The following is a 21,861-nucleotide window of genomic DNA, read 5'->3' on the forward strand; positions in this document are numbered from 1 at the left end:
TCTTTCTTTTGTTTTCCAGTACTTGTTGGTAGAATGTTTTATTTTTTCTCCTACTGCAACTTATTTTTCTTCTCCCACACGGTAGTGCTATGTTTTCTCTGCAGTATTCCAGCTTCTCACACAATGGGGGGATTCCCTGAGAGATGGGCTTCTCCTCTGTTAATAGTTCGTCTAGGTCACAGGGCGCAGGGTCCCGGTGGGTATGCGGAGAGCTTTTGATGTTCCAAAGCTCTTCCAGCTCCAGATTCAGAGCCCGAATGTTTCAGCCGTTCTGTTTACTCCTGCAGGGATCCGTCCAGATAGGTGGGGTCAGGGACGGGGTGAGTTGTGAGAGGTGACCGAGAGCAATGGTGGTGACCACTACCACAGCTGGTCCCGCTTCCACAGCTCCCTCCCCTTTGCTGGAACTAGTTGGGCTGCGAATTTGTGCCTGCGGTCCACAGTTCTCAGAACAGCAAATATTCTGTTTTTTTGATCTGACACTGCTACTGTTCCGCTTCTAGCACCGGGCAGGTGGGGGCAGGGCGAGCTCTGGTATGGTAGGGAGGGGGCAGCTAGTCTCAGTGCCTAAGGCTCCATTCTCTGCTCGGCAGTGAGGGCTTAAACCACCGTTTTCAGCCTTCTTCCCTCAGTCTTTTCTCCAAGGTCTCTGCCGTGAGCGTTGGGTTCAGCCATGTTATATGCTGCCTCCTCAGCCCTATGGGCCACAAGCGGAGCCATAGCAGTCCGAGTTCTTCCCTCTCCCACAGCTGCGGTAGTTCCGGGAAGCAGCGAGCTCGGAGCACTGAGCTAGGTCTGCGTCCTGTGCCTGCGAGGCTCTGTCTCCGCACTTCTCCCTTCCCTCCTCCCCCCACTCGCAGGAATCTCCCACCTGTAGGTGACTTCAGTAGTCGGCCTCTTCGTCTTGCCTGTCTGCTGTGCAGGGAGTCCTTTGTGGAGTTTTTGTTGTTCGATTCGTAGTAAATTCCAGGGGTGCTTTACAGAGGCTCACCTCACGCCACCATTTTTCCTCCCTATCTCTGATTTTTTTTTAATCTGTCAAGCTCTCTCTTTTAATTAATGTAATTAATGTGAATGAACATTTAAAGTGATTATTCATGTAGTTGGATTAATATCTACAATTTTATAAGTGTTTTCTATTCATTGTATTTATCTTTTTTCTATTTTTCCTTCTTTTTTCCCTCTGTTTTCTTTTTTTTTTTGTTTTAATTGAGCACTCTATGATTCTACTTTCTCATCTCTCAATAGATCAATTATACTTCATTTAAAACATTTTTGTTTGTGTCCTCAGAGTTTGCAATAACTACTTATTACTAGTCATATCCATTTTAAATTATGGTGTACTGCTTCATGCTCAGTGCTTTCATCTTACAACAGAAAGTCAAAAATAGCTCTCGTTTTCTTAAAACACTGCTATAAGTCATTTCACTTAACCAAATGCTACAACCACATAGTTACTATTATTACAATGAGCAAACAACCATCTTTAGATCAATTTAGAACAGGAAAACTTTATTGAGCCTACATTTAATTCCTTCTCTGAAGTTTTTCCTTTCTTTATGTAGATCTGAGCTTCTGACCCGTATCATTTTCCTTTTGCATATGGAACTTTTTAAAGCATTTCTTTCAGAGGATATCCTCAGAGAATTTTCTTCCTTCCTTCTTTCCTTCCTTCCTTCCTTCCTTCCTTCCTTCCTTCCTTCCTTCCTTCCTTCCTTCTTTCTTTCTTTTGACATTCAATATTATTTTACATTAATTTTTTGTATGCAGCAGAGTGGTTAGACATTTATATAATTTAAGAAGTGATCCCTCTGACTAGTTTAGAACCCACCTGGCACTATGCATAGTTATTACCGTATCATTGACTATATTCTCTATGCTTTACATCCCCATGACCATTTTGTAACTACCAATTTGTACTTCTTAATCCCTTCACCTTTTATACCTTGCCCCCCAATTCTCCTCCTATCACCCCAATGAATCTAGTACTCATCTGACACCATACATAGTTATTATAATATTATTGACTATATTCCGCATGCTCTACTGTATATCCCCATGACTACTGTGTAACAAAAAATTTGTACTTTTTTTTTTTTTTTTTTTTGGAAGTGGGGTGAAGGGGAACAGTGTGTACTTCCAGGATTTTCCCAAGTCAAGTTGTTGTCCTTTCAATCTTAGTTGTGGAGGGCGCAGCTCGGCTTCAGGTCCAGTTGCCATTGTTAGTTGCAGGGGGCACAGCCCATCATCCCTTGCGGGAGTCCAACCAACAACCTTGTGGTTGAGAGGACACGCTCCAACCAACTGAGCCATCCGGGAGCTCAGCGGCAGCTCAGCTCAAGGGCCATGTTGAATCTTAGTTGCAGGAGACACAGCCCACTATCCCTTGTGGGACTCAATGAGTCAAACAGGCAACCTTGTGGTTGAGAGCCTGCGCTCCAACCAACTGAGTCATGTGGCCAACTGAGAGCTGAGCGGCAGGTCATTGACTTCATTCTAGTTGCAGAGGGCGCAGCTCGCTGGCCCATGTGGGAATCAAACTGGCAGCCCCGTTGCCCAGAGCTCGCGCTCTAACCAACTGACCCACCATCTGCCCCCCAATTTGTACTTCTTAATCCCTTCCCCTTTTTCACTCACCCCCAAACTCCTCCCATCTGGCAACCATAAAGATATTTTCTGTATCTATGAGTTTGTTTCTGATTTGTTTATTTATTTTGTTCTTTAGATTCCACATATAAGTGAAATCACATTGTATCTGTCTGTCTGTGTCTGATATACTCCACTCAGCACAATACCCTTCAGGTCCATCCATGTTGCCACAGATGGTGAGAACCCATTCCCTTCCATGGCTGAGCAATATTCCATTGAACGTATGTACCACCTCCTCTTTATCCACTCATCCATTGACAGACACCCAGGCTGCCTCCATATCTTGGCCATCATAAACAATGCTGCAATGGACATATGGATTCATTCATCCCTCCAAGTAACATTTGGGGTTTCTTTGGATAAATACCCAGAAGTGGGATTACTGGGTCCTTTGCCTTTTGTTATAGCCTTTCTTTTAAAGTCAATTTTGTCTGGTATAAGTATTCCTACTTCAGCTTTTTTTGTTTGTTTCCATTTTCATGAAATATTTTCCCCCCATGTCTTTACTTTCAGTCTCTGTGTGTTTTTTGATCTAAAGTCAGTCTCTTGTAGGCAGCATATGTAAGAGTCTTGTTTTCTTATCCATCAGCCACCCATTCTTTTGATTTGAATGTTTAATCCATTTACATTGAAAGTAATTGTTGCTAGATATGTAGTTATTGCCATTTTATTATTCATATTTTTAATCTATTTTTTTTTCTTTTCATCTTAAAGAAGGACATCTAAGATTACCTGTGATGCTGGTTTGGTAGTGATGAACTCCATTAGCTTTTTCTTGTCTGGGAAGCACTTTATCTGTCCTTCCATTCTAAATGATAGTTTTGCTGGGTAGAGTAATCTTGGTTGTAGGTCCTTACTTTTCATCACTTTGAATATTTTCTGCCAATCCCTTTTGGCTTGCAAAATTTCTGTTGAGAAATCAGCTGATAGTCTTATGGGAGCTCCCTTGTAAGCAACTAACTGCTTTTCTTTTGCTGCTTTTCAGATTCTCTCTTTGTCTTAACCTTTGTCATTTTAATTGTGATGTGTCTTGGTGTGAGCCTGTTTGAGTTCATTTTGTTTGGGACTCTTTGCTCTTCTTGGGTTTGTATATCTTATTTCTTTCACCAGGTTAGGGAACTTTTCAGTCATTATTTCTTCAAATAGGTTTTTAATTACTTGTTCTCTCTCTTCTTCTGGTACCCTGATGATGCAAATGTTGGTATGTTTGATGTTCCAGAGGCCCCTTAAACTCTCCTCATTTTTTTTTTTATTCTTTTTTCTTTTTGCTATTCTGATTGGGTGTTTTCTGCTATCTTATCTTCTGAATCACTGATTTGAATCTCTGCTTTATCTGATCTACTGTTGATTCCCTCTAATGTAGTCTTCATTTCAGTTATTGTATTCTTTATTTCTGACGGTTTGTTTTTTTTAAATGTTTTCTATTTCCATTTTTATGTTTCCTATCTCTTTGTTAATGTTCTCACTGAGATCACTGAGCATACTTATAACCAGTCTTTGGAACTCTGTGTATGGTAGATTGCTTGTCTCCATTTTGTTTAGTTCTTTTTCTGGGGCTTTCTTCTGTTCTTTTATTAGGGACATGCTTCTTTTTCTCCCCATTTTGACTGCTTCCTTGTGTTTGTTTCTATCTAGGGCTGCTATGCACCCCAGTCTTAGTAGAGTGGTCTAATGTAGTAGGTGTCCTGTGGGACCCAGTTGAGTGGTCTCCCTGGTTAACTGAGCTGGGTTCTCCAGGTGTTTCCCTTGTGTGGGTTGTGTGTGCCATCTTGTTGTAGTTGACCCTTGGTTTCTGTTTTCATGTCAATGGGAGGATTGACCCTCAGGCTAATTGGTTGTGAGGACTGACTGTGACTACAGTGGAGGAGCTGTGGTGCAAGGGCTGACCCTATAGTGCAGGGTTCACTTTAGTTGGGCTCTGGTGCCTGTACGGTCTGCCCGGTGTGTGTGTCATCCTTGGAGGCAACTGGGTGATGCTTCAGGTTGGTCTGAAGCTGGCCACCAGGCATACCAGCCCTGGGGTCTCCTGAGAGGCCAAGTAAGTTGCAGCCTGTGCCCTGTCTGGGGTCACCTGTTATGAGCCAGAATGCAATCTGAAGATGGCCACTGCCTGCACTGGGCGTGGAGGTACCTCAAGGCCAATCTGCAAATTGAGGCCGGCTATTGCTCATGCTGGCCATAGGGCTGCTCAGCCAGAGGTGTAGGACACACCAGAGCCAGATATTGCTTGTTTGGGTTTTGTGAACCTTTGAGAAATTTTATTAAAATTCGTAGCATGAGCTAAGATAAGGTGTTTGTGTGGAAAAGCCCCTGAAAGTGGCTTGTATATGCCTGAAAGTTGGGTAGGTGAGGTCTCAGGGAATCACTAGCTGGGGCGGGGGGAAGATGAAAGGTGATAGCCAGTTTGATGGAGACTTACCTATGACATCTGCCTATGTCTGCATACAGGCAGGGTGAGGGCTCAACAAAGAAACAATGGCTTACACTAGCTCCTCCCTCTGGGAGAAAGCTGTCCCTCTAGCCCTCACCCTGAAGTTAGACAACTCAGTTCCTCACCCATATGTCCCTGGCATCTTTCAAGCTTCTGCCCTAACACTGAATCTCAGAGTAAGTGACTCCTTCAGCGAATAAGTCCTTGCACGGAACCTTTAAGAGGAGTGCCTAGGACTGTAGCCACCCTTTTGCCCACTTAGCCACAAACTCCACTGGTTTTCACAGCCAGAAGTTATGGGGATTTCTCTCCCCAGCACTGGAACCCTGGGCTGGGAAGCCTGGTGTGGGGCTGGGACTCTTCCCTCCTTCGCAGGGACCTCTACAGCCAAGATATCCCTCCCAATTTTTAATGGTCACATGTGGGTGTGGGACCAACCCATTCTGTGGCTCTGCTCCTCCTACTAGTCTCGACGTGGCTTCTTCTGTATGTCCATAGTTGTAGGGCTTCAGTTCAGCTAGACTTCAGGTGATTCTCAATGATGGTTGTTCTGTAGTTTAGTTGTAATCAATATGGTTCAGATAGGAGGTGAGCGCAGTTTACGTACTCCACCATCTTGACTGGTAATCTTGAATTACTTCTGTTTTTGTTTGTTTCAGAAAATATTTATTTCTTTTTCTCTTAGAAGGTTAACTTCAAAGAATGTAAAAGTGTAGATTGTGGTGGTTCCCCCCCCCATTACTTTAAATATTTTTCTTCACTTTCTTCACCTGCATGGTTTCTGATGAGAAATCTGATTTAATTTTTATCCTTGTTCTTCCATAGGTAAGATATTTTTCTCCTCCTCCCTCTGGCTTCTTTCAATATTTTTCCTTTGTCTATGCTTTTTTGAAGTTTGAATATTACATTACTATGTATAGAGTATTTGGTATTTATACAGTTTGGTGTTTAGTGAGGATCCTGAATCTATGGTTTGTTGTCTGTTAGTAATTTTGAAAAGTTATTGGCAATTACTACTTCAGCTATTTCCTCTGTTCTCTTTTTCTCTTTCTTCTCCTGGTATTCCACTTGCACATTTATTACACTTTTGAGATTGTTCCAGCGTTCTTAGTGTGTTCTGTTGTGTTTTTTTGTCCTCATATTTTCTTTCTCTTTGCATTTTAATTTGTGGAGTTTCTATTGACATACCTTCAACTCACTTATTCTTTCCTTGTCTGTGTCTAACCTACTGATAAGCACATCAAAGGCATTCTTTATCTCTGTTGTAGTGTTTCTGACTTCTACCCTTTTATTTTTTTATTATTTCTTTGCGTTTCTGTCTTTTTCCTTACTTTGTCATTGCATGTTGTCTGCTTTTTCCATTAGAGCCCTTAACATATTAATTAGTCACAGTTATTTTAAATCCTTGTGTAATAATTAGAAAACCTGCCATATGTGAGTCTGGTTTTGATGATAGCTTTGTGTCTGCAGATTGTGTATTTCCTTGTCTGTTGGCATGCCTTGTAATTTTTTTTGAAAGCCAGATTTGATGTATCAGGTAACAGGAACTGAGACAAGTAAGTGAATAATGTGAGGATATTTTATGTTAATCTGGCTAGGAGCTGGGCCATGTTGAACGTATATTCTGTCAGTGGCAGAGGCTTCGGATTCCTCTATTTTTGTTTGTTTCCTGTATTTTCTTTGGATTTCCTTAAGAACTTTTTCTTAAATAGAGCCTTGCAGCATTTTCAGCTATAATGCACAGTTATTTACTGGAGCCTTTTTGATATAGTAGTGAGGTGTTGGAGGGAAAGAATTATAGAATCTTATGATTAAATCTCAGTTTTTTTAGTGGAACTGTGTTCTGGGACTGTGCCTCTTAGAATTGTTTCATAGCTATTTTCCCTTCCCCCACCTCATCTGGATGAGACTGCAAGGCTAGGAGGGTCTGTATTTTGGTAATTCTCCTTTTCCTAGATCAGATAAGTTTTAGGTAAAGTACTTTTCTCTGGAGAGTCGGCCTTTGTTATGGAGAATAATCTGGTTGTTTCAAAGGGTTCTTTTTTCCTCCTCCCTTGCAAGAAGCACAATGGGATTTATCTGGCTCTTTAGCATGACTACCTGGTGGGGTTCCTAGAGGAGAAATCCACAAAATGTTAGAGGCTATCCTAAGCCTTGGTCCCAGGAATTTCTCGCTCTCATGCAGTCAATACTTAGCCTCCAGCAACTCATGCAATTTACCATCTTACTATTCCTACTGGCCTATGGCTCTAGTGGCTTCTGCTTCAGGTAGGTGATTTTATCTGTGATTCTCTAAATTTGCCTATCAATCCAGATTTTGGTATAGCAGTTTGCCCTGTGACCTCAAGTCTCTGCTAGGTACATGAAAAGTCATTGATTTTCAGTTTGTTCAGCTTTTTTGTTTTTGTAAGGATGTGACTAATGATGTCCAAGGTCTTTGCATGTCAGAGCTAAAACCAAAAGTCTAGTAAACTTTAAAAATCTCCATTAGTTTAGATTTTTTTCTTAAAAGAAACTTTCTTTTTCTATGAAAATTTGATCTTATTGTAATATTATCTTATAGCCAGAACATGTAACCTGTTCGATTCCTCCTTATTATTATTTAGATTAATTTAGGGCCAAATACTGGGCATGTTCTTGTGTGTTTAAGATCAAATGTTATTAAGGAATATATTTTGCTAATTTGTAAAACTTATATGCCATATATAATTAAAAAAAAATACTTTAGTGGTTAAAGATTGGAAGTTAAATGGTTTTTAATGACCATGAAAGATTTATCTATTGGTAGTCTTAAATTTTACTTTTAAAATACAGATTTTGTAAATTTTGCTTTCTATCTTGTTTATATTTGTCTTATGTAACTTGTCCATCTTTTCACCTTTAACATTTTAGATGTCACTTTGTTTTGGTTGTGTCATTTGTAGTTAGATTCTATTTTGGTCACTTATAATTTGAGATGATAATTTAATCTGCTTTAAATGACATGTACCCTCTTTCTTATGAATTTTTTGCACTTTTTATATCTTATGCCTCTTTGTTTTCTCTGTTTAAGGAAAACAGATTGTATTTACTTTTATTCTTTTATAAGATTTATAATCTTATTTTGACTCTGTTTGTTACCCTTAGGTTTTCTAACTAATTCTCTAATGTATATTTGTCTAACTGATAGCATCAAATGGGAAACTGTTATTTGAGTTTGCTGTCTTTGAAATAAGTCATTTAACTCAGTTTGTGAAACTTGCCTCCATTCAATTTAAAAGTTTTAATACAATTTGATATTTTACATTAAAACTAGTATAATTTTACTACTACATCTAGTATATATCCTCTCTTTCTAAAACAGGACTTTTTTTGTTTGTTTGTTTCAGGACCCTTTTATATAAATACATATCATTGAGAACCCCAAAGAACTAGCTTTTGTTCATGTGGGTGATATCTATTGATATTTACCGCATTAGAAATTAAAACTCTGAACACTCCAAAATATTTATTTGTTTAAAAACAATAATATGAACTCATTAGCTGAACATAAATGACATATTTTATGAAAAATAACTATGTTTTCTAAAATGAAATAAATTAATAAGATGATTAGCAATGCTTTACACTTTTGCAAATCTCTTTAATGGCTGGTTCAGTGGAAGGCAGGTGGATTCTCCTATCTTCTTCTGCATTCAATCTGTTCTGATGCCACAGACTATGTAGTCTCTGGAAAATATGACTACCCCTTTGTCAGAGGATGAAAGAGAAAAAGGATAAATAACATCTTTGTAGTATTATGATAACAGTTTTGACGTTGGTGACACCTGGAAGGGACTTGTATAATCCCAGAGGACTATCAATGTAGAAACATCCAAACCTATAGAAAAATTTTACAAGCGTCTATTAGAGTTTATTTGAGCCAAACTGAGGACATGGAAGCAAGCTCCAAACAGATTAAAAAACTACTCTGGAGAGTGGCAGTTTTGCAGTTCTTTTTATACATTTGTAATCCAAGGAGGGAGCATAAGGAAGATTCTTATTGGTGGTGGATTAAGGAGGTGGAGAAAGCAACGTGGGGAAATCTCTAGGCTTGGATGAAAAGTAAAATGGAGAGATATACTTGTTTTACATTGGTGGGTACAAGATAGTTAAGTTAACGTTTAACATTCACAGTAAGGGTGGTGTACAGGCAACAAGATGGCGTGCTCCCTTAAGGATGGTTATGCCTCTGAGGGGTCTGAAAAAGAGGATTACTCTGGCATTTCAAAGGTGTGTTAACCTACACACACAAGAACAATGGGCAGGGCTTGCTTAAGGCAAAGATAAACCTTTTAGTACAGAAGTTATGTGCTTGGGATGTATGACCTGCCCAGTTAGGAATCTATGATCAGATTAGCCTGTGAGGTTACTTTTGGTCATTGATTTTGCCAGCTTTGTTATAGCACCTCTTTTTTGTTCACAGGTCCCTGGACCATTCTTTGAGAATCATTGTTCTAAAATAATTTTTGAGATGTGATTTTTTTGTTCTCAAATACAATTTACAATTTTTAGACATCAGTATTTTAACTGAATTTAGTTGTCTGCCATTTCTTTTGTACCAGGACTCTATTGGTATTGATTTCTTGATTCTCTTATTCTAGTACACCATCAACTAATTTGTCCCAGAAAGTGTGTCAATAAGAATGAGATGGATTATTCTCTTGGAATAAAGAATTCCAAAATCTCAGTGGGTCACCAGCCTCTGCTTCTGGGAACTCTCACACTGGACACGGTCTCTGGCTGATGGATAGCTGCCATCTGATGTGACACCCACTGTAGCAAAGGAAGAGTGAGCATGGATAACTAGATGCTGGCTTTGAATTATTCTGCTAATGTGATACCCCTCAATCCAAGAAGGCAGGAAGATACAATCTTATCTTTGCCCAGAAGCAAAGAACATTGAACACTGAGAACTGTGTGGCCAACTCAGAGGGTACATGAGCAAAGTATTTTCTGAGCCTTTGCACAACTATTTTTCCTTCACACATGAATACTTAAACAGGTTGTACATTTTGAATCATTTCATTCTATCTTTGAATCTATAGACTTGCACAGCTATTTTAAGACATTTAGGGTTTCTATTTTATTTTTCATTGTTCCTTTAGCGTTTTTCTTTTCCCTCCAGCTATGTTCTGGGGCAAAATTCCTTCCCCTTTATTTTTCAACTATTTTAGTTAACTTAAAATTTTTTTCAGCAATAAGTTTAGTTTCCAGGCCTGCTATCTTATTTTTTGGGCTTTTCCTCATGATTGCCTGGGCAAATATCTTCTCCTACCTGTATGACAATATTTGGTTTTTGAGAAAAAGTCTCCTGTTCCTTGTAATATTTCTAGTTACGCTGGGGCCATGTTGTTTTCTTTGCTCAGCTTGGTTGTACTCCTTCACGTGATAGGTTTCCACAAAAGCTTGTGGCCTGTTGTTTGGTAAGGGTGAGGCATCAAAAAGCTAGCTTGGAACTCCAATTAACGAGGTTGGCTTGAAAACCTGTGGACTTTGCTTGGAGAATCCCAAATGTGTGAAGGTAATGGTCTATTTTCTGAGTCATTTCCATTTTTCTTAAGAAGAAACCTCTACTCGCCTTTCTGGATGCAGGCATTCTGTGTGGTGGGGTCAGGGAGGAGTTAGGGAGTAGATCCTTGTGTGTACTGCCTTTTGAACAATCCTGTTTTCAGCCTTACAGCTCCCTCCCAATCTCCATTATGTCTCCAGGGTCAGGAAGAGGTTCACATGAAACTCTTTTTACAGTAGTTTTGATTAACATGGGATGAGCACTTTCACTTCTACGTACAAGTCTTTCTTAAATTCACTGTTTTCTTCTATTGCACCTTGATTATTCTCTAAGTAAATAAATTCCATTTATTCTGGTATCCCCACAAGAACACTATTTTACACATGTTGACTCTCCATTGACTATCTTTCATCTCTGAAATCTTCCAGCCACCACAAGCCTCTTGGAAACTCAATGTCTGTTTTATGTTGTGTCTTTTTTATCTCAGGATGTTCAGAGGAGATGAGAACCCAGAGGACCAGAGCCCAGAGGAGCAGCTTTTCTATGAGTTCCTTTTCAGCCTCTTCAGAGAAAATAAGGTGGAGATTGCAAGTGCAATAACGAAGCCATTTCCTGTCCTTATGGGCCTCCGTGACCGTGGCTACATCTCTGAGCAGTTGTATGAAGTAAGTGAGGAGAATTTCCTCATGAAAAACAGCTGCTCACTATAGGATTGCAAACTTCAGGATGCAGTGAACAGGTTAAATTTCCGCCTATGAATGAGGACCTTCACCATCTTATAAGTAAGGAGGTGACAGGAGAAGCAGCATCACAGAAAACATGGCTTCTTCTGTAGTAAATGTTGGTGGAGGGGCATGGGGATGGAGATGCGGCAGGACTGGATGCAGGAATTCTCCATACATACAGAACATCACTGATAACTATAATTAATCTAAATATATGAGCTGGGCAATGTTTCATTACAAAGCTCTCTTATTTTACACACTTGAACCTGAGTTTATTGAAACTGACAGGAAAGTTGTGGATAAATTTAAAAAGCAGATACTTGCTGCTCCCTTTCCAAATTGTTCCATGTTCTTTAGAAATTTCTGGAGCCCTAGAATGCAGGTACCCATTAGCCGTGGGACGTCCTGGGCATACTGAAGACAAGACTTCCATTTCTCTTTGTGGATTTTCTTTTCACTTTGGTCAGATTCACAGCACAGTAGAGTGGTTTTCTGGTTTCCTGGAACCTTCAGGCCAAGTCAGTCCTAGGCGGCAGGCAGTGGTTACTGTCCAGTCACCAAAATGGCCGCTCATTACCAATCAGGGCCACTCCTGAAGCATCAAGGCTAGGCTCTTAATGCTTCCACATTCAACTTTGAACCCACTTTTATTCTTCAGAATTACTCTGTCAAGTATACATCAACGTCAGAGAGTCAAGTTCACAAAACGATAGTCTATTTTTCTGGTGGAGAATACTTAAATCAGCTAAATATATGTAACATTCTAACATTTTACAAGAGAACAAATACTCTGTTTACAATCTGAGTCTTCTATAACCCATAATTGCATATCTAAAAAATTGTCTATTCAATATTTTTAAGCATTTTCAAGAAGCTTGTAGAAATCTGGTTCCAGTGGAGAGAGTGATGTATAATGTTCTCAGTGAACTGGAGAAGACATTTGACAAGACAGTTCTGGATGCATTGTTCAGCAAGGTTAACCTGAAGGCCTATCCTGATTTACTAGAGATTTGCAGAAACTTCCAAAATGGTAATTACAGCTTTCAATGACATTTGTACATTCAAGTCCATTTCATTCACTTACTCTTCATTAATGTTTGAAAAATTTTTTATTGAGTGATTACTGTGTGGCAGGCACATGATAATACAGTGTTGAAATAAACACACATGACCTATGTCCTCACGGTGCTGACACATAGTGGGAATGACAGATGTTAACCAAGTAATCCCCCAAATGATTCCTCAGCTAAGACCTGAATTCTGTGCTCAGCAACATACGATTTGAGAGTCTACTTTTCTGGGGGGAGACATGAATTATGTTCACTTGTAGGAAAGGAGGAAGCCCTCTCCGATAATTGCAGACATGCTCAAAAATGAAAAGATTTTCTTTGTATTAGAAAATGTGTCCTGAAGTGCAATCCTGGGCCAACTTACTTCTCCAAACAAAGAGTGGAGAAGTCAGAAGAGAAGATAAGCACATGTCATGCAATGAGGAGGGGCAGCCTGTGAAAGCTACAAAGTGTGAAAGAAACTCTGGATTTAAAGTATTCTGTGGCTACTAAATAGAGCATGGCAGGGAGTGCTTGGAAAATAATTCTGAAGAGAGAAGTTGAAAGAGATTTTTTTTTTTTGAGCGTCTAACACTCTGTGCCAAGGAATTTGAAGTTTATTATTTGGGAACTAAAGAAGCAATAAAGGATTTTTAAGCAGAGCAAAAGTAAAAGAAGTCAGTGTAAAGATGGGATGTGTTGATTTGTGAAAGCCACTTTTTAATTATAATAAGAGCTATGTCATTTCCGCACTATGATATATCCAAGTCAGAGAAAGGAATAAAGGAAATAAAATACCTTGTCACAAATTTCAAGTCACTATTATATTTGTAACCAAGGTGTCTCCAGGCCATGGACATGAAGAGAATGGCAGTTACTTTTGTAACCTACATCTTAGGGGCTCTAATTCTCTCCATGGACGGTGGGGATACCCCTACAGGGTCTAGCACCCACATCACACGCGTTAGTTTCTGGAGCTCCCTGTGCTGGGGTAATGTGCTTCTCAGGCTCACTGCCGCTGTGGGCGTGTGGGGGCCTGCACTGCCCCTGCCTGTCTCAGCGCAGCTGCCCACCTGCCCCAGTGGAAGTTGCTGCTGGCGCCTCCTAACCCTGCTGTCCATGGGAGCTGCTGGTCAGTAGCCCAAAGCCAAGCTGGAAGTAGGGTGGCATGCAGGAGTGGAGAAGACGCCCCCATTTTGAAATGCTTTTGCTTGGGTCCCCCCCTTATGTTCTCTAGTCCACTGATTCACACAGCATTACCTACCATGTCCTCCTCTAGACATGTCTGGACATGAAGTCAGCATGTCCTGGGTATGGCACATGCATCTGTTGTTCTGATAGGTCCTTCTACCTTCACACCCTCTCTCCTGCCACGACCACTCAGTGGGATTTGCCGTACGCAGGAAGTGTACTCTATCACCTGTCCTTCTGGCTGGGATCTTTTTGTATTTCTTGATTTTTAACCCTCATGTCTTGGGAGTCTTGCTTTTCCATCTCTTTGATGAGTCACCTTGAAGTGCAGCTCTGAAGTAAAATGCCCAGGGCTGGTTTCCTGAACTTCTTGTTACCACTTCCTGAGTCACTGGTAGAGCTATGGCATATATGCACTTCCTATATGTGCCTTCAGAACATATTCACTTTCTGTTTGCATCTTTTGAAAAATATTCAATTCCTGTTTGTGCTTTATAGGAAGTGTCTTTCATGTAGTCCCTCCCACCCAGTCCACTCTGGGGTTGTGCTACTTCCTTTTTAGTGTTATGTCTCTTTCTTTGTGACCATCATTTTCTTTTTTTTTTTCATTTATTGGGGTGACAATTGTTAGTAAAATTACATAGATTTCAGGTGTACAATTCTGTAATACATCATCTATAAATCCCATTGTGCGTTCACCACCCAGAGTTAGTTCTCCTTCCATCACCATATATTTGGACCATCATTTTCCATGAGCCAAGATCTCCTTCCTTATTTCCTTTCCCCCTTCCTTCCTTCTTTCCTCCTTTTCTTCCTTCCTTATTTCATTCTTTTCTCCCTTTCTTTCTTTTAAATTCTCACCCTTAATAGATGTTGGATCTCTCTCGCTCTCTCTCGCTCTCTCTCTCTCTCTCTCTCTCTCTCTCTCTCTCTCTCTCTCTCTCTCTCTTCCTTTCTTTCAATATAGGTCAGTTTCTCTATAGACATTGCTTTTCTCCTGAAGAAATTTCTCTGCTCCTTTCCTATTCCTAGTTGCATATAATTTACAAAACAAATTCCCCATATGTTATTTATGTTAAATTGGCTTCCACTGTTTTTTGATCATTATGAAGGGGGTTAAACATGATTTACACCTTACCCACTATCCATCCTTTTTAAATCTTGAGAGGTGTATCTCTATGTGGAACAGGTGTAGAATTCCAGGAGCAGCATTAAGTCACAGGTCATGTGAGAACCCCTGAAGCCCAGGGTTCCCTGAGGGCTAGAAGTTTCCCTCTGCACTACCAGAGTCCAGAATGTGCCTAGGTGAGCAATGGTAAGGTGCAGCTCCTGGTCGCTGCTGAGGTCTCCAAATGCCGTTTCCTTCCTCTTTTCAGTGATTCATGACAACTTCCAATACCAACTTATTGATGATGAAGAGACAAAAGAGATGCTCAACTTCCAGTTAAGCTGTGAACAAGGTAATTATGTCTTGAGAGAAACTCATTTTTTCATCTACCAAGAGCAAAGGGGATGAGAGGTCAGGGGGCTGAGCTGCTGAGTGGAGCGTGTACCCTGAGGAAGGGATACAGAAGGAGACGGGGAAGCCAGAGCAGTGGTGTGTTGTGTGGGTTCCCAATTCAGCAGCCCAATGTAGAATCCAAGCATATTGCCAGACAGATGTAACAACTAAGAAGATGGAATATGAACCCAAGAGAGAAGATCTCACTGTGACCATGAGGCAGAGTTAAGGGGAAGAATTGACTGGGAATTTTGAGTTAGGAATTCACTGGATCTGAGAAAGAGTAAGGGTTGGGTCTTATGTAACAAGTCCACAGAGTAAGCCCTTGGTGTGTCGAAAGAAGGAATTATTGTAAATATCACTCGTAATAAAAGTAAAGAGAGGAAGAGAATGAGTTGTAATTGTGTTAGAAGAGAATGTGGAAGGAGTGGTACTGTGTACAAAAGAAAGAGAGGACAAAGAAAAGGAATAAAAAGGGGAGAAAACAAATAGAGGGCATTAATAACTTCAACAATGATGATAGTAACACCTGACTTTCATGCAGCACTAGGCATATGGTCGATACTTTACATGGATCAATTCGTTTAATTGTCACATATGAACTATGTACTGTTGTAACCAATAACCACTGATTCTAACTTTTCTTATTTATTTATTTATTTATTTATTTATTTATTTATTTATTTTTAAATTAAAGTTTCTTGGGGTGACAATTGTTAGTAAAGTTACATAGATTTCAGGTGTACAATTCTGTAATACATCATCTATAAATCCCACTGTGTGTTCACCACCCAGAGTCAGTTCTCCTTCCATCACCGTATATTTGATCCCCTTTACCCTCATCTACCATCCCTTTTTCTCCTTACCCTCTGGTAACCACTAAACTATTGTCTGTGTCTATGAGTTTTTGCTTCTCATTTGTCTTGTTCTTTTGTTGTTTTGGTTTATATACCACATATCAGTGAAATCATATTCTCTGCTTTTTGTGTCTGACTTACTTCACTTAGCATCATACTCTCAAGATCCATCCATGTTGTCACAAATGGTGATTCTAACTTTTCAATCATCCTTTCATGCATATTATTACTAATAATTATTCATTAAATTATAACATATAAGACATTAATACTGAAAACTGTGATCTCTGGCAAAGTTCCTATAATCCAGATATATTGTTCCAAGTAGCATCTCACTTAATTCTTATAACAACCTTATCATAAGGGTTTTGTTATCCCCATTTTTCAGGAGAAAAAACCAAGGTGTGAGGGAGGATAGTTAGTGATGTGTGCAGTTCACACAACTAGGAATTGGCTTATCTCGAACTCCAATGTTCTCCTCCATGTCAGCGGAGAGCAAAGATTCTGAGGCCCCACTGCCAGGCTTCAAGTCTTGGTTTTACTACTTGCTTACTTGGGAAAATTACTTCATTTCTGCCTAATTTTCTCACTAGAAATTTGTATCTATATCATCTAAAATAAGGTTGTTATGAGAATTAAGAAACATAGTTTATATGAAGCACTTATACTAATTGCTATATGCTTACTACTATTATTATAATGTACATCTGACTCCACCAACTAGACATTTACTCAGTGCTCTACATTTTGAGATTTTTCTCCTCAGACACCCACTAAAGAAAAAATTATTTTCCAGACTAGAGTAGCAGTGAGTGAAACAGCCTTCAAGCCCATCCTTAGGCCAAATGGTCCACAATAAATTTATTTATTTGTTAAATGTTGATTTTTTTTTTTTACTTGGAAATAGTCAGTGTAAGAAAAACCATAAGAATATAATCAGTCTTGTAGTGTGCTATTAATATGTATCCTTTAATTTGGATGTACACCTCAGGTATTATACATTTTAAATGTATTATACATTTATATAACATTTGGATGTATTTTAATAATCATACTCATTCTTTTGAATAAAGACAAATTGCTAAAAGTATAAAGTGTAGATTAAAACATACAAAGTATATAAAAATATATTTAGAGCTTTTTCTACTACTAAAGGTAGGGGGAAGGAGAAGGGCAGTGGAAGTAATAGTAATAGTTACTAGCAAAGAGAAAAATAGGTTCATCATGAAGAGAAGGGAAAACATATTCTTCAACCTTCCTAATGTGATCCAGGTGACGCCCTACCTAGAGCTAGAATCCAAGAGCATCTCAGTGATGGACAGCAGATGACTACAAGGAAAGAAGAATCATCTCGTGGCCCAAGCAATACAGTGCAAACCCAGGAACTGACAAATGAATGTGCCCAAGAATCTCAACAAGAAGGTAAGGTTGAGTGACAGTCCAACATTTCTTGGATGACTCTGAGTGACTGTCACACATAGAGGCAAAGGGGAAAGTGCTGGAAGCCTCATTAGGAAAGAGAGAGGCAAAAACAAAAAGTGACAGCATTGTTCAAAAGAGAGATGCCCTCAGCATCACGGATGCACAAACACTTCCTAGGGCAGAGGCAGCAGTGAGGACATGAGTAGAAGCAGAAATGTGAAAAATGGAGAGAAGTAGAATGAGCTGTAAAAACACTGAATCAGAGACAGAACAAACATGGAAAAATTAACCCTTGCTCCTTCTTCACACCATCCACAAAAAATAATTCAAGGTGGATCACAAATCTAAAAGTCAAGGCAAAAATTATAAAGCTTCTAGAAGAAAACACAGGAGAGTATCTTTGCAACTTAGGTAAGCAATAATTTGTTATGTAGGACACAAAAAGCTTGGGTCATAGGAGAAAAACTTGGCAAGTTGGACGTCATCAAAATAAAAAACTTCTGCTTACCCAAAGAGAGCATTAAGAAAAAAAAGGCAAGTCATAGACTGGGAGAAAATATTTGCAATACATATATCTGACAAAACATTGTACCCAGAATATATAAAGAACTCCTATAAACAAATAATAAAATGCACACCTGAAACTAAAATAAAATAAAAAATAAAACAAAAACAAAACAAAAGAAAGACACACCACCAATTCAAACATGGACAAAACTATTAGATTGTTTTGTACACCTGAAACTAATAAAAAAAAAAATACCCCCCCCCCAAAAATAAAATAAAATCAGGAAATTTAAAAACAAACAAACAAAAAAACCCCAAAATGGACAAAAGAGTTGAACAGACACTTCACTGCAGAAGATATAAAATGACCAATAAGAATATAACAACATGTACAATATTATTAATCATCAAGGAAATGCAAATTTAAAACCACAACACATTACCATTCGCGCGCTAGAATTGCTAAAACTAAAAAGACTTACAATGCCTAAAGTTGATGAGAATATGGCGCAATTAGACTCCTATGTATATTTTTGGTAGAAATGTAAAATGATGCAACCACTTTGAAAAACTGGCTGTCTCTTATAAACTTAATCTAAACTATGACTCAGCATTCTATTTCTAGGTATCGGCTCAGGAGAAAAGAAGTTGTACGTGCACACAAAGATTTGTAAACGAAGGTTTAGAGTAGCTATATTCCTATTTACTAAAATCTGGAACCAAAGAAAACGCCCATCAACAGGGGAGTAAATAAACTATGATATATTTACAGAGTGGAATACAAATCAGCAATAAAAAGGAATGAACTATGGGTGTATGTAATAACCTGGATAAATCCCCAAAACTTTATGTTGAGCAGAAGAAGCCAGTCATAAGAGTACATGCTGTGGGATCCCATTTGTATGCGCATGAGTACACATGAGTATAGTACCAGGAAGGAAGGCCTTATTAGTGGTGATAGAAATCAAAACAGTGGTTGCTTCTGGTGGGTGGAAACTGACTGGAACAGAGCACGAGGGGACTTCCAGTCATGGTGACTGTTCCAAATCTTCACTGTGCTGATGGTCGCGCAGTGTTTTTCATTTACGACATGTAAAACTCAGGACAAAAGGGGAGCGACTGTTGGGCCTCAGGTAGGGTCTTTGGTGCTTGAATATCAGAGTGCAGCTTGAGCACTCAGAAGTGTCCTCTCTGGTCACTGAGTTCTGTCATTTTTGGTTACTCTCTTTAGTGGGCCATGAACACTCACCTCCTCAGGTGAATAATGTAAGAAGGTTTGATGTTAAACCCAGCTTACTGCCACATGATGGACAAGGTAACTATCATTTAACTTCTAGATTCTGTATTAAATCTTTGTTTTCTTGTCTTCATGGAAAGAAAGACTGCATTTTGTCTCTTACCCTAGGCCTCGGCTAGCCCCACTTCTCCTATCTGTCCTTACCTGCCCACAGTTGTGAGAGAGACCATGAGAAAAGGAATCTGAGCTCCTAAGTAGACAGAGTATCCATTGATGAAAAATGTACAAAGAGAAATTTGAAAAGGTAGACAGGAAGCAATATATGACAAATCACATGAATGGATAGTTTTTTAAAGGGAACGTCAAATCCTACCAGTCCAAGTTAGGATGGGGATCATTTTCAATTTTACATAGCAAGAGGAAGTTGGAAATAATGTGACAAGTCAGGATCGTGTGGGAGACCTTCATTATGAAGCTGGCCAGTTGGAGGTCCCTGGACGTGGAGTCAAAGTCCAAGAGGAGAGTTTTGGAGATAATGAGACAGGGGAACTGGAGGATGTAATCACAGAGAGACAAAAGTTAAAATAATATTGGCAGACAGAAGGTCAAAGTAAGGTGGGAGAAACAGAGATGGAAAGAGAGCAAGTGTAAGACACTGCACAGAAGAGATAAGCTGGAAAATCTTGTAAGGATCCGAGATAAAAATTGAGAGAAAAACATAAGGAAAGAGAAAAATGGAGAGGAAATTAAATATGAAGAAATGGGGAAAGTTAGGGAGATGTACAAAGTCAGTTATCTACAGAAAGAGTTAAAGAAGAATGGATGGAAATAGGTTGAGAGTAAAAGGATAAAGGGGAAAGAGGAACAGATTGGGACACAGTAAGTCTGAGGTAAGGTAACTGGGTATATGCATCTTTGGGCACAAGAATTGACAACATCAGCTTGAGTTTTCAGATTAAACTGTCCCTAATCATTAAAGTGGCACTTGAAAAATGCACAGATGGCAACAGACCTCTCCCGCAATATTCCAGTGCGTCCCAAGAACAAATCTCCACCCAAATGATCTCAGAGTCCATTTAGCCATGGACCTGAGGACCAAGGTTCTGATAGAGAGCTACACTTGCATTTTTTCAGGAACTTTAAACTTGGCACTTCCAGTTCTGAAAGCAGCATCTTCATGGCTCAAGCTGGATGTAACCCCCCCTCAGCACTCTTCTCACTGTGAGGGATCACTATTGTTCAATGGTCTTCCAAGTTGGAAACCTGGAAGTCATCCATGCCTCCTCTTGCCCTCAAATACATCCCTGTTTCTCACTTAACATAGCCATTTTTCTTTCAGAATAACTTCCTCCTGTCTTTCGGTCACATCCCCCAGGCCAAATCTCTAATCAAGATCTCTGTCACGGTTCACAGAGTAGCAGCCATCTGCTCATCTCCTCCCTCTAATCTTGCTCCCATCAAATGAGTTTTTGGTACTTCAAATAGATGGGACATTTGAAAATGAAAATTAGATTGTATTCTTTTCCTCCTTACCTTATTAATAGACTAGAACTAAATAAAAGTTTCTTTCAGTGGCCTCCAAGGTCATCGACAATGAGCTACCTTGCTATTTCCCTAACTTCACCACCTGCCTCTTACACTATTCACGATAGAATAAACTTTCGTCCCCAATAATTTGAATTGTTAAGTTTCTCTTTTATATCTGAGCCCTCTCACATGCCTTATTCAGAACAGCCTTTGTGTCCTACTACCCTCCAATTCTATCTCCACTCTGCTTAAATTCTTTTTAAAATTTACTATCTCAGTGAGCGCTTTCTTTATGAAGTGCAGAAAGAACTACTGAGAGACAAAGAATAGGAGAGAAAGAGCAGTATCACAGGAAGCAAGAGAAAAAGTTGTAGGAACAGAGGAGAAGAGAGAACCTAACCAAGAGAAAGGGACGCTCTAAGAGACACCAGCACAAAGCAACAGTGGTAGAGATTGATAACAATGCACAGAATCAAGTGGAAAGGGATGACATAGAAAGAAAACCAGGTATAGGAAAAGGAAAATTTCCCCGTGATGGTTGAATGTTCTCAGCCTGAAGCGTAGCTAACTTTTAGTCAGGTTGTTTGCAGAATGGGGCATTCCAATTTCTCAGGCTTTCTTGGTTTCTTACAATTTTCTTGCACTGATTTTTTATTTTTTGTCATAAATTGAGATGTCCGTGGGATTCCATTACTTTCTGAAGAGGACAGCATAGCCTGTTGCGAACCTTGCAAGGGAGATGAGCCTCCGGAAGCACTGAGCTCCTCACCAAGTTGTGAGCCAGGTGAGAAAAGGGGTTTATCAGCCTTGGGATGCAGGTATCAGGTGACAATTCAGAACTGGTGTTTCCTGATGCGTTAAACTCTGAACGTACTTCACAGTCAAAACATCCAGTGTTTCCTGGAAACCCATTTTCTTAAGTACGTATCCTAGTAAAAATATGCCTGAGAAAGGGGATATCTTCCACACCCATTAATAGTAAAGATTGGGACTTGCCATAATGAATGCAAGAGATCTAGATAGAGCAAAAAAGAGAGACTCAAGTAGGAAAAGTGATAAAGAGCAGTGAAGAGAAATGAAGGGAAAGACAGAGAGGGAAGCCAGAGAGTCAAGGAGATGAATAATCCTTCATGGTAGAGAAGCCACAGTGAGAGAAAAATGAGCAGGAGAAAGGAGGTGACTGAGGGCAAACAGGAAGAACAAGAGGTAGAGCAAAGCTATAGGGGATAAGGCGA

At 39.5% G+C, this 21,861-nt stretch overlaps 1 protein-coding gene across 13 annotated transcripts in view; it reads left to right on the top strand.

The window, feature by feature from the left end:
• Window positions 1–21,861, top strand: part of SP140 (SP140 nuclear body protein) — a 93,055-nt gene that overhangs the window by 11,734 nt on the left and 59,460 nt on the right. For all 13 annotated transcript variants that reach the window (XM_074314680.2, XM_074314682.2, XM_088794332.1 and 10 more), the window contains exons 4-9: window positions 11,098–11,275; window positions 12,197–12,365; window positions 14,952–15,035; window positions 17,206–17,355; window positions 19,094–19,177; window positions 21,300–21,410. In XM_074314680.2, coding sequence (XP_074170781.2) covers window positions 11,098–11,275; window positions 12,197–12,365; window positions 14,952–15,035; window positions 17,206–17,355; window positions 19,094–19,177; window positions 21,300–21,410 — 776 coding nt within the window. The remainder of the gene's footprint in view (window positions 1–11,097; window positions 11,276–12,196; window positions 12,366–14,951; window positions 15,036–17,205; window positions 17,356–19,093; window positions 19,178–21,299; window positions 21,411–21,861) is intronic.

Source organism: Rhinolophus sinicus, chromosome 17 (genome assembly GCF_057876585.1).
Source record: "Rhinolophus sinicus isolate RSI-liver-muscle chromosome 17, RSI-T2T, whole genome shotgun sequence".
Taxonomy (NCBI): Eukaryota; Metazoa; Chordata; class Mammalia; order Chiroptera; family Rhinolophidae; genus Rhinolophus; species Rhinolophus sinicus.